General features: G+C 38.3%; 2 protein-coding genes across 2 annotated transcripts in view; one reads left to right on the plus strand and one right to left on the minus strand.

Moving 5' to 3' along the window:
* csmd3b (CUB and Sushi multiple domains 3b) overlaps positions 1–12,309 on the plus strand; it is a gene marked incomplete at its 5' end in the record, with an annotated part of 336,937 nt that overhangs the window by 151,133 nt on the left and 173,495 nt on the right. The gene's annotated exons all lie outside the window — the stretch shown is intronic.
* On the minus strand, positions 4,597–9,841 carry LOC311501556 (uncharacterized protein). The gene is made up of 4 exons (XM_084563442.1): positions 8,943–9,841; positions 6,185–6,271; positions 6,023–6,103; positions 4,597–4,998 (listed from the first exon to the last, which is right to left on the minus strand). The coding sequence occupies exons 1-4, from the start codon at positions 9,538–9,540 to the stop codon at positions 4,778–4,780; spliced, it is 987 nt and encodes a 328-aa protein (XP_084419568.1). The 5' UTR covers positions 9,541–9,841; the 3' UTR covers positions 4,597–4,777.

Consider the following 12,309-nt stretch of genomic DNA (forward strand, 5'->3'; position numbering starts at 1 on the left):
GAGATAACAGACAGACTGACAGTCAGAGGGACAGCCAAGTTAGCGTTAAAAACACTGCACGTCCTCTGATAAAGATAAAAGAGTCTGTGCTATGGAATTATAGAATTTTAACTATCCTCCACCTGCAGTGCTGAATATTTAACACTTTTCTCTGCAAAAGTTCTGACCAGAAGTTCTGCTTTAACAGGGAATGAATGCATAGGGAAAACTCTGACCCCCTGTGGGTTCAGAGACATGAGATGTTTTGGAATGTATTTTTCCCCCCAAAAAGTTACAAGCTGTTCAACAGGGCTTCGTATGGCTTCGTAACAACCTGCCATCAGTTTTTGTTTAACTTTGCATAACTTTAAGTCCACATACATTTTAGATGGGTGAGTTCCATTAAAAAAAGAAAAATCATCCTCGACACAGTTGTCATGAATGGAAAACTTAGGTGTGAACAGGTTGCAAACACGTTAATTCCTGCTGTAAAGTTCAATATTTTGACGTGGAAGTTCTATGGGAATTGATTTACGTTTGAACCAAGCCTCAAGTGGCCATTTGTGGAACTGCAGTTCCTGTCATTTGGCTTCTACATTGACACTGAATCCCACACGTTGCATCTACACATTCTACACATTGAGTCAAAAGTACATTTGTGTCCCCACTTGTAAATGTTCTCGCAATTGCAGTCAAGCACTGCTGAGTTGCTCCACTGTACAGCTACAACAGCTGCGACGTGCCTGTTGCCCTGAAGTGGAGACAGTGTCCCCGCTGAGGTTACCTTCCACTGCTGAATAAAAATATATGATAATAGATGAAATGCCACACTGCACCATGCTGACATGAATTTAGTCATTCATATTCATGTTCATGCACCAGCGACACATACGTGCATCATACCTAACACACGCACATAAACACTCCCTAAGGAGAAGTCTCTACACATGCATGATTCGCTTGTTTAGTTAGGCTTCAGGATAACCACTTAGTCAAGCTGGGCACGTCTTCATTTTACATTCCATTGCAAAACAAATATAAGCACACTCACATACAGTGCATATGCGCCAGTGTTTCAGGTACTAACAGTGAAGAGTGGATATATCAAATGACTAGTTTTTATTTCAATTGAGGTCATAAAATGTGCAATATTTACATTTTTCTAATACTAATACTACAGACTATAGATTGTCTTCCGTTGCTGATGCTCTGTACAAAGGTTTGCCCCATATTAATGAGTGAGTGGAAGTGTATAGCACAAATGGCACAAAGAAAGACATTTTGAACAAAAATACACTTACAGACTACAGGAAAACCTCTTGCAGAACTATCTGGGATGTCCCAGTTAATACCAGACATGTTTGATATTTTGATTCGAAATCTGGACGATTGTGTCAGTACCTTCTCGGTAGCCATTGAGAGATACGAGTCTAGGTGGACGTGGATGGATGTTATCAAGCAAAGGTTCACATTTTTACCCTTGAGGCTAATGCTAGCTACCATACTACTGCTGATCAAATATTGTCTCCAGTTTTTGCTGAAAAGTAGACAGCTTTTATTTTTCTCTCACACAGAGATCGTCTTCTTCTTTCGGTTTTATTGGGGTTTGGCAAACCAACCTGCAGATGCATTTACCTCCATCTGACATGGTATTAATATCCTGTTGTCTGTGTTTGGCTTTTAGTTTGAAAATCTTAAATGTTAAGTTTGTGTAGGATTTTAAAACTCCTGTAGCCAGAGCTCAGTGTTAGTCATAGTTTTTCAAGGTGAGTGGCAAGTTGCTTGTTTTAGTCATCTTGGTAAAGTAACCGGAGTTCTTTATTTAGGCTGTCTCAGTTAGTTTCAGTTAAATCCCAATATGATTCCATGATGTTGACATCAGTGCTCTATGGGGGCCCTACCATCTGTTTCAGTTCGCCTTGTACTTCCTGTCACTGGAGATAGTTCTTTATGACTGGCTGTTTGTTTGGGCGTGTTATTATGCCGCTGAATGAATTTGGGACCCATCAGATGCCTCCCTGATGGTACGGCATGATGCATGAGAATTTAAACAACCTACAATTTTTGCACGGTGCTGTATATTCTACAAAAACCATGTGGATATACATATGTATGTGTGCACATTCATGCTGCTTACACAAAAAAACATACGTGCTCATGTATGTGTACACAAACAACCTGTTACTGCTCTATGTCACTCAGATATGCACACACACTGTGTCTCCATTGGGGGCCAGCATCTGTATCAGTAGTCAACATGCATGACTGGCTCATTCTCCATGTAGCAGGCAATCAGGCTGTTCACCTATGCATGACTTAGAGATACTCTCCCTTTATCGCATACACATTATTTTACATACAAATACAACTGTGTGTTTAGAAAACAAAGATCCTATCATACCTAATCACAGCCACATGATAGCCCATGGTAATGAAAAGCACATTACATCAAATACTCACCTGCGCATGCATACAGTGTTGATGTGTAAATACGCACAATCAGGCTAAATCAAACAAAGAGATTTTCTTTTTACACAAGCGTGAGTAATGGTTTAGAACGCACTCTGGCTTCGATGCAGCTTGTGTCACGCTTGTAGCGCCATCTGTTTCTGTTTAATCACTCACCTTTTTCTGGAGTGTAAGCCGGGCTGAAGAATAAATTGATTTTGTTGTAATGTCAGCAATTTTTGTGATTTCCAATCTCCAAATAGTTTTTCTTTTCAGATTGTTTTGTTCGAGGAATATTTGAGGCCCATGCAGATAAAACCATCCATTAGTTCTAGTAAAGAAAAAAAAAAAGATGAATAAAACATTGTTATTGACATCAGAAATCAGAATTTTTTGTTTTGATGCAAGTAACCTTATCATGGCCCTTCAGATTTACCTTTACCCTGACCCTGAGGTTAACAACATATAGCTTAAAGAACCAAGTATACTCATATACAGATATATAGACACACACAGTGGACACGCATGTCTCTTCTGTACCACAGTATCACACAAACTTGTCATGATTGGTCACAGAAACTATAATTTGCTCTGAAATGAACAACTGTGCTGAAGTGAAGTTGGCTGGCTCATGTGTTTAGTGCACCTTAAGTGAGAGTTGAAATTATTTCTGTATCAGTTCAAATAATGTTGCTAAATACATATTCTGGATATATATATATATATTAGCAACCTTTAGCGACCTTTAATCCATGCCTCCTTTCGAATCAGAGTTCTCTACCTGGGTTCTTATGTAAACCTTACTTGAGGACTACCAATGTTAAACAGTCTTATTATGGAACTGACTCACTCATTGGCCATTGCTTTGTAGCTGGTTGCCAGTTGGTTGCTAGTTTCCACGCTCTGGTAACCCTCTTGCATTTTTCCCACCCAGGTGGAAAAACCAAAACAGAAGAAATATTGCTAGTGTAAGGACTCTGTTAGCTCTCCTATGCTCCCTTTTGGCTAAATACTGCCAAAGCCAGGTATCAGTATTGGAAATTTGGTTATAGGAACCAAAGTTGTAGATGTTGTTTCCCTGCTGTAAATGTTTTGGGAACTCTGTGTCCCATATCGCAGCGGCATCATTACATTGCCTCCAAACACAGCATCTCTTTGTTCACAGCGTGAACAAATCAGTAGAAGAAGATCTGAATCTAAGGTAAAAGAAAATAATAAAAAAAAAAACTATAAGTCTTACGTTCTGGTGATTACACACTAATGAAACCGCCACCGTGAAAATTAAATTCTATTTCTGCCAATAGATCTCCTGAAGCCTACACACTGAACCATTAAACTTCCTTAGGCAATGCAAGTTTTAAACATAGATAGACACGTTGTGAATAAGATATTAGAAGCGTGTTGCGTTGCATTTCTCCCAGAGGAGCACTTCAGCCTCATAAATAATTCAAACACACACTAACTCACTTCCACTCACAAATGCGCACTACCCACTAACAGACATGCACAGATACACATGCTCATTCAGGGCCTTTGTGCGCACACACACACACACACACACACACACACACACATTCTTGTACTTGCTGAATAGTAAGGACCAAGCAAAACAACCGACAAACTGAGGACCGGCATTTCTAGCCCACATATCAACACAAATGAAGTATTTCTGAACACTAGGTGGCACCTTTAAGCTATACATTCGCTCAGATTTTGAAAAAAGCATAGTTTCAGGAAAAAGTTTTTAACCATCACAGTGAGGACCGGTTTGTGTTTTTATTAACCCAAAGTATATCACTGTTTTGTTTAAGGATAATTTTATATTATATCACGTAGAATACCCCAAATATACCCCTTCCCTATTTAATGGTTTACAGGATGTCATATTTATCATCAAATATGAATTATTATGACCTGTAATGAACTGTTTACTTTTAAAATGGTAATTGGCAAACTGTGAAATAGGAATTGTTTTAGACACCAGACTACAGTAGAGCCCAACACGACTAATTCCATCTTAATAAATAAAGTCATTAATTTGAATTTCTGAATGTTTAATGCAAACAATATTTCGTGATTCTTGTATGATCAAACATACACCTTCCTGGAAAGAACAAAACCGGAAAGAAAAATGTTGCAGTTGTCATTTGTAACAACAGTACAAACCAAATAGCAGCTATAAGCCGAACAGACCAGCTAGTGTTCTTTAAACAAGAGTGGAGCTATGGAAGAAACAACAACAAAACGAAACAACAAAAACAGACCTTTCTTCCTTTGTCTAAATTAAATTTCTCCCTCTCAAAATACACAAACACAACATAAGGCGAGATTACCTATTTATTGGTCCTGTTTAAAAGTTAAGCTTTCTCTTGATTTTAATTATTTCATTATAGACAAAATATTTAATATCCTTCCATGTTCGAGTGTGAAGGACTGGAGATTCCTTCCCGATACATAGTAGACAGTCAGTCTTTCCTGGCACCTTCTTCAGTGCAATGAATTTTGCCATCCCTCGCTGGACTGCATTCTTCTCGTCGTCAGTCCAGGGTCTCTTAACTTGGATTTTTTTATCTATAAAATCAGAAAATAAAGGTTCCATATAAATGGACAATAACAAATGCTAACAGACAAGACAGATTTTTATTCAAAGAATATTAAATTCAGAGCATCCTGTCACAAGCATGGCCCCACACACTGGATGTGTCCTAACACCACTGCATCAGCTGTGGAGACTTACAACCTTCCCTAATGTTTCCTTTGCACTAGTGCTACACCAAAAGTATCAACTCTAGCCAGGAAATGGTCTGACGACATCCATCAAATCAGCTAGTCCTCCAAGAAATCAAAAATGACTGCACCAATGCACTCTCCTTCTCACTTGAACTCACACTGTGAAACAGGTATGATCTGCTGACTGAACAAAAGGTGTAATAATAAAATTACAATTAGTGATCTGATAATTAAAAAGAACTGACAAAACAGATATTGTTAAGAGCACTCCTTGTGTATTCGTGTTGCTATCAGGATAGAAGATGGATTGTAGCAAGGACTGGCATATAGTCCATGACTTTTCCTTACTGTGTCTTTTTGATATTTTCTGAATCCTTGCAGGTAGTACATGAAGTACACAAGATTTCAGTGTTTACACAGCAGATTGTCACTGCAGTAATGAAGTCAGACTTAATTAATCACTTTTTGTTATGAATAATAATAATAACATAATGGTAATACATCGTATGGATCAAACTTCACAAATGTGAGGATTTTGTTTTTCTGCATGGTCAACTTTTACTCCTTTTCCTGATAAAAATTACATTTTTTCAATAAAGGACTTGTAACAGCATTTTTATAGCATGCTATTAATACTTTTACTTAAGTAATGATGATGTTCAGTAACTCCTGCAACTACCACAAACATTTAAAAAACAAAACAAACAAACAAAAAAACTGTCAAACATCCTACTAATCAGGTAGCAACACTTATGAAATTAACCTGTACCACAACACATAGTGCCTTTAATGCAGCCATCCAGTCCTAGTGACTTCTGCCTTGTCAGCAAGTGGCTGGCAACTGTACAGTCTTCAGAAAATTTACCTGGTGTCCCTCTTTTAGTTGCAGTTTTCTTTCCCTTCTTGGCAGAGGATTTTGTGGTAGTGATACTTTGTTCCTCTTCTTCTGAAAAATGACATTAATATAGTTAAAGTACTGAAGACTCAGATTTAAAACACTTGACTTGTTTATGTCACCTGGACTCACCTGAATCCTCATGTTTTTGTTTAGTTGAGTTTTTTTTTCGCCTCTTGATAGGAGGTGGAGTGTTCATCATGGGCTGCTCCTTTCCATCTGACAAGAAAATATCAATGAAGTGAAACAGTAGTCTCTCATTCAGATCATATTATTTTTCATTTTAGTTCCTCTTAAGTTCTGTCATTTTTACTGTCACAATCAGCAGATGTGCCAGGTGGCTTATGGAATGTGGGACCACAGTACTACAGTAGATGCAATGCAAATGCAATGTATTACTGGCTATAATGGCAAAGCAGAGGGAACTTTTGTCGGCCTGTATTGCTGCTTATTCTATTTTTTTTTTTTTTTTTTTTAAATAAAGTATCTTTTCTTAAATACAGTGTTATATTTATGACCTCATTGCATGTTTTTAAATTGTTGCTGCCTGAAGTTTTACATTTGTAATAAATTATTTTAAATTAAAAACAAGTGTCCCAGATTAGACAATCCATTCTGAATTAAGATGATACAAGGAAGATAAATATATGTGCCATTTTCCCCTTGAGTACAGTACTTGAAAATTGAGAACATTTTGGGGATTTCAAAAATATATTAATTGTTGATATAGCCTATTGTATTGACATCATATATAAATATGGTACACAAGTCAGAATTGCAAAAAGTGTCCCATATTACACTAATCCACCCTACTTGTGTGGAATTATGGGACACAAAAGAGACTAATACAGTAATGTAATTCAATGATTTAGGCAAAAGTAAATCACTGATTCTTGAGAAGTGGGACAAAACAGGTTGCAATTTTGAGAAAGTAAAACTGTATGCTAAGCAAAATGAAACTAGATGTATGCATCTACCATGTACTAGGCTACTTAAGTATAATAAAAATGTTTCTTTTGACAAAACTAGACCATTTTAATAATTAAAGAAAACATTTTAATCCATGTTATTGCATTCAGTAATACACAGGATAAAATGTTATAATCCCTTGTGCCAAAATCCCAGGCAAAACACATTTAGAGGCCCTGTTCAGCTAAGAGACCCTACCAAACCTATGGTCATATAATATGACAATTAACCTATAATCTACATAAACTAAGTAAAAGCTGCTGGCTTGTAAGCCCATTGAGCAGCATAGTTCAGACATTGTAAAACATAAACTAACTAAACGCTGCTGGCTTGTATGGCCCGCTCAGCAGCTAACCATAGCTACCACGTAACAAGAAGACAACAGCAGTATGCAGCATGTCATTGGGGTTTTCAAGTGGGCACCTCCCTTCACCGATGTTTCGTTAAGTTAGGCCCAACACACCTCGAGAAGGCTTAACAGTGACTTCCAGCGTCCTGGAGTCTCCCCCCTCCACACCGCCACTGCACAACCCTGTTTCCCTCACCATTCGATGTCTATCAACAGCTAATATAGTAGCTAATAACCACGAGCCAAACAAACAAATCTACCATGATTCGCCCCGTTGATGCAGACTGAACCACGAGCCAAACAAACAAATCTACCATGATTCGCCCCGTTGATGCAGACTGAACCACGTAACAAACAAGCAAATCTACCATGATTCGCCCCGTTGCTGCGGGCCGAAAACACGTAACAAACAAATCGCGTAACAAACAAATCGACCGTGGCCTACATGCGGCCATCCTTACCTTAGCTAGTTCCCCAGCTAGCATGCTTCCTGCGCACCCATAACCAGTCGCTCGCTCTCTCTGCTGCCCGGGACATGTTGCTAACCGCAGTCCTCTGGCTCCTTCCCCGTATGCCCAGCTCACTCAGCAGAGCAATCACCGACTTTGCCACAAATCCACGGCAACCCACTTCTACCGGGCGGACATAAGCCTTCCATCCATTCTGCTCTGCATCTGCTGCTAACTCTGCATACTTAGCTCTTTTTCGCTCATTAGCCTCCTCAACTCCATCTTCCCACGGGACAGTCAGCTCTATGAAATACACTACTTTCTCTGGCTCAGACCACAACAGCAGATCTGGCCGTAGTCGAGTGCTAACCATCTCAGCTGGAATAACCAGTTGTCCATTTAAATCCGCTCTCATCTGCCAGGCTCCTCCTACTCTTAGCTGTCCCGTGTTATGCCTGATGCCTGATAGTCTAGCCTTTTCTCCCTCCCGTACAAACTGAATACATCTATTCTCTCTGTTAACGGCCATGGAATTTAAATTCACCGGTTTTTCCTCAATTGCAGCTGCTAAACATTTCAGTACCTGATTGTGACGCCAGGTATAACGTCCTTGGGAAAGACTAACCTTACAACCTGTCAGAATATGTCTAAGCGTTCATACACAAGTGCACAGTGGACAGGCATTATCTTCACCTACCCACTGGTTTAGGTTCTGGGGAGTTGGCAGCACATCATAAGTAGCCCCACATGAATGATTGGACCAACAGTACGTGTCACAGTTTTGATATAATGATAATTAAATGAAACTGAAGTTGTGTTGAAAACATTCTATTATTAATCCCTCATAACACCTGCACTTGAAAATACTCTCATTTTTAAATTTACTAGCAGATACAACTGCTGGACATGTTTGTCCCGTTTCTTAAGAACCAGTGCAATGTAGCTTTTACCCAGGCCACCATGTCAGTTATCTGAAGCTTTTCACACTTTTCCTCTTAGCTGGAGGTCTTCTAGTGGTCTGTTGTTGCTTTTCTATAAAAGTTTTAGTGGTGTGAAAGGACTGATATCTGCAACTGTGTACAGAACGCAGACTGAGAACATTTGTGTTAACACCTGAACTTACCCACATCATGTTCACTTTCCTCATCAGTATCACGGTCATCACGTTTAGTAGTACCTTGCTGCTTCTTTCCACCTTTCCTCCTTTCAGGTGGATGTGGTGACTTTTCTTTGGTCCCTAGGTCCATAGCTTCTAGTTCCTCATGTTCACTAGATGATTGGCGACAGTGATCTTTCTCTGGGATTCTGTGCCCGGATGACTTCTTCTCCTTCTCTGAAAGTGCCTCACTGTCACTGCTTGATGGTGTTGATGAGGGCTGGTATTCTTCACCAGATCCACTGTTACTGAATAAGTCTTCATCTTCATCTTGTGCATTTGATGAGGATGAGTGTTTGTCAGATCCATAGTGGAAGGATAACAACTTTTCAGACGACTCTGACTTTGAAGTTCCAGCTTTCAGAGGGGGAATCTCATGATCTGTGGTTAATGAGTCTGGTCCAGCAGACACAGACTGGCAACTGGCTCCTTCTACAAGGAGCCCATCATGGTTATGTGTTGAGGTGGGCTGGTCACTGATGGATCCACTGAGGGTACTTGAGTCCCTCTCAAAAGGCAAATCCATCTTGGAGAACAGATGGAAAGGAAAATTAGAGAAAAACATATTATTCACTCAGAGGAATTAATATAAATGACCCACAGGCCTGCTGAAATATTGCCTTTAAAACAGTAAAAACTAACACACAATTATTTAATTTTTCTGAGATCATCATGTTAATTACTGCTACATCATCAACACCTCATAAGTACCCAGCCCAGTGTGTGTCATAGTGTAAAGACAGTCGCTGGCTGTCACTCATGCAAGCATGTTAGCAACACTGCAACCAGGATAGGACAGAGCTGGTTGATCACAGTATAGGAGTGATTTAATAATCTATTCTGATGTGATCATAAACCAGGAGATCAATTAAATCAGCCTACGGTGTTACTGAATAGCTGTAACCACAATATTGTAAATTAAATTAAACAATATTGTCATTAAATTAAATAGGATACTATGAAGTCCTATAAGCAATAGGACTTCATAGTATCCTATTTAATCCTATCCTATTTAAATATTTTCTATTATTTACACATGGTATGGCGTAGATGGCAGGTCTAGGTATCAGTGAAATATAATACAGTTTTAAGTAAAATACCTTTGCATCAGATTGGTTTATTTTCTTCATTACTACATTGTTGGACCAATGGTTATAATGATAGGACACTACAATTTAAGCAATGTGAAATGAAAATGGAATCAACTGTTAAATGCAGAGTAGCATCATCCCCACAAATCTAAAAGTTTTTCACAGTGCAACAGGGGGCATTTTTTCTGTTTATGCAGAGTTTATGCAGGCATCACCAAATTAAATGTAACAGTTTTAATATCGTTTCAAGACCAAACACATTTGTTCTACAAGAGATTGTAATGTTGAACAGCACATCAACCTCAGAAATGCAAAGTGATCTGTTGTTTATGTTTACATCTCACTTCATACACTGCTGTTATCATGTGTAGTGCATTCATGCAACGCCTTCACCATGAGTCGAGAGACTCAGAGACTTCGATGAGGCTGTTATTACATATCCTGATAATCCACTGTGATAATGAGATTAATTTAAACATAAACAGTAATTTTACCGTAATACCAGTAACCGTTACATCCCTAGTTAAATAACTGACTCATTTTCTCCACCCCTATACCAAACCTTAGGGAATACATGCAATTTGGATTTCTAACTTTCTAAAACTTTCTAATCACATTTGCATTGTCTCTGAATGTGTTTTTGCCCGTCCATAACAGTTAGTAAAGCATAAACCTAAAATAAATAATAAAACAGCATCAGCAAAAGTGAAATATAGCCTGTAGCATTTATATATAGCATGTAGCATTTATATATAGCATGCAGCATTTATATATAGCATGTTGCATTATTATTAATGTGAGCAGAACATTTCTTACCTGAGCAATGGTGTATGTCGAGTGCCTCGCCTCACATTTCTTGTGGTGAGTCCTTAAAATGTCTAAACGCCTTTTAAATCTCTCCATCCATGCCTCTGTATCATGCCTACATGCAGCTGCACCCTCTCTGCCAGCGAACTCTTCACCTGGCGCACGGAGCGCTCTGATTGGCTGCTGTTGATGGGTCGTTAATTAGCGGAGGCCCCCCAGTCTGCTTCTGCTTCTGCAGCACCTCTCTAAAACTCTGTTAACCCTTTCAGTATTCTGCCTTTCTGAAGAAGGTTGACCCTAAAACATTAATATATTTTCACATAGTTCAAACAACTAGATAAAGTCAACTGAATTAAAACAAAGTGCGTACTCAAAAAACACTCATACACATTTTTTGTATATTCATAAATATGAATATAAATATAATCTTTTTTTTCTGTTTTACTTCTCAGCTATAAATGGGTCAGTGACAAATAAGTATTTGTATGTATGTCCAAATCAAAAATATGCTTTAAACTTGTTAAAACAACATGTTAGATGTTTGTTTAAATGTATAGTTTGCATTTCTGTTGGTGTCATAGTATTTTATATGACATTTCTAACATTTTTAACCAATTAAAGAATCACAGTGCCATTAAATTGTCAATTCTCCAACCTGCCTATGATTCCTCTTACATTTTCAACCTGTCATGTAACATCATCAGTTTGTATCATAAGATTCCACATGTACGCTTTAATCAGATATGTGTATCTATGACAGATGTATGTTTATCTTGCTGTTCTCTTCTCCTCTCTCTTTGCTGTTCTCTTCTCTCTTTCTTCTGTCTGTACCCGGCTGGCCTTAGGCAGATGGGTCCCTCCATATGAGCTGGGTTCTGCTCAAGGTTTCTTCCTGTTAAAAGGGAGATTTTTCTTGCCACCGTTGCCTTCAGGCTTGCTCTGGGGGTTTCAGGCCGGGTTTTTGTAAAGCGTCTTGAGACGCTAACATTCAGAGACAATTTGTATTGTTATTGACGCTATATAAATAAAATTGAATTGAATTGAAATGGTGTAACCACAAAAGCATGACAAGTATTAAATAATTCACCCTCCTAGAAGTTATGCAAGTGTACTGATGAAAATAAGTTATTTATTATGAAATATCATCTCAAAGTATATTTAAAATATCTTATTTCTGCCGTAGACATTAATGTTTTCTCTCTATTCTTGGGTCAGTTTTAAATAACATTTTAAATTTCATTTTTACAGTGTAGTAGACTGCTAAAATCATATTCATAGTAACTTGATTTAGGTGTAATGATTTAGGTATTTTAATAAATGTGATGTACACCCTAAAGATTTTTAACATTTTTAACATAAAAAGGGCAGTATCTGAGGAACTGTCGATAGGAGACTGCATGGTGTTTCAGGGCAGTTGTATTGTAGTTGGAGTGGAG

The sequence above is a fragment of the Chelon labrosus genome (assembly GCF_963514085.1).
Source record: "Chelon labrosus genome assembly, chromosome: 16".
Classification (NCBI taxonomy): domain Eukaryota; kingdom Metazoa; phylum Chordata; class Actinopteri; order Mugiliformes; family Mugilidae; genus Chelon; species Chelon labrosus.

Bases quoted from the DNA above. Each gene is read 5' to 3' on its own strand.
- LOC311501556 (XM_084563442.1), bottom strand. From the start codon at position 9,540: ATGTTTTTCTCTAATTTTCCTTTCCATCTGTTCTCCAAGATGGATTTG. The intron at 6,272-8,942 runs GTAAGTTCAGGT...TTTTCTTGTCAG, and splicing joins GGAAAGTGAACATGATGTGG to ATGGAAAGGAGCAGCCCATG. The intron at 6,104-6,184 runs GTGAGTCCAGGT...GTCATTTTTCAG, and splicing joins ACAAAAACATGAGGATTCAG to AAGAAGAGGAACAAAGTATC.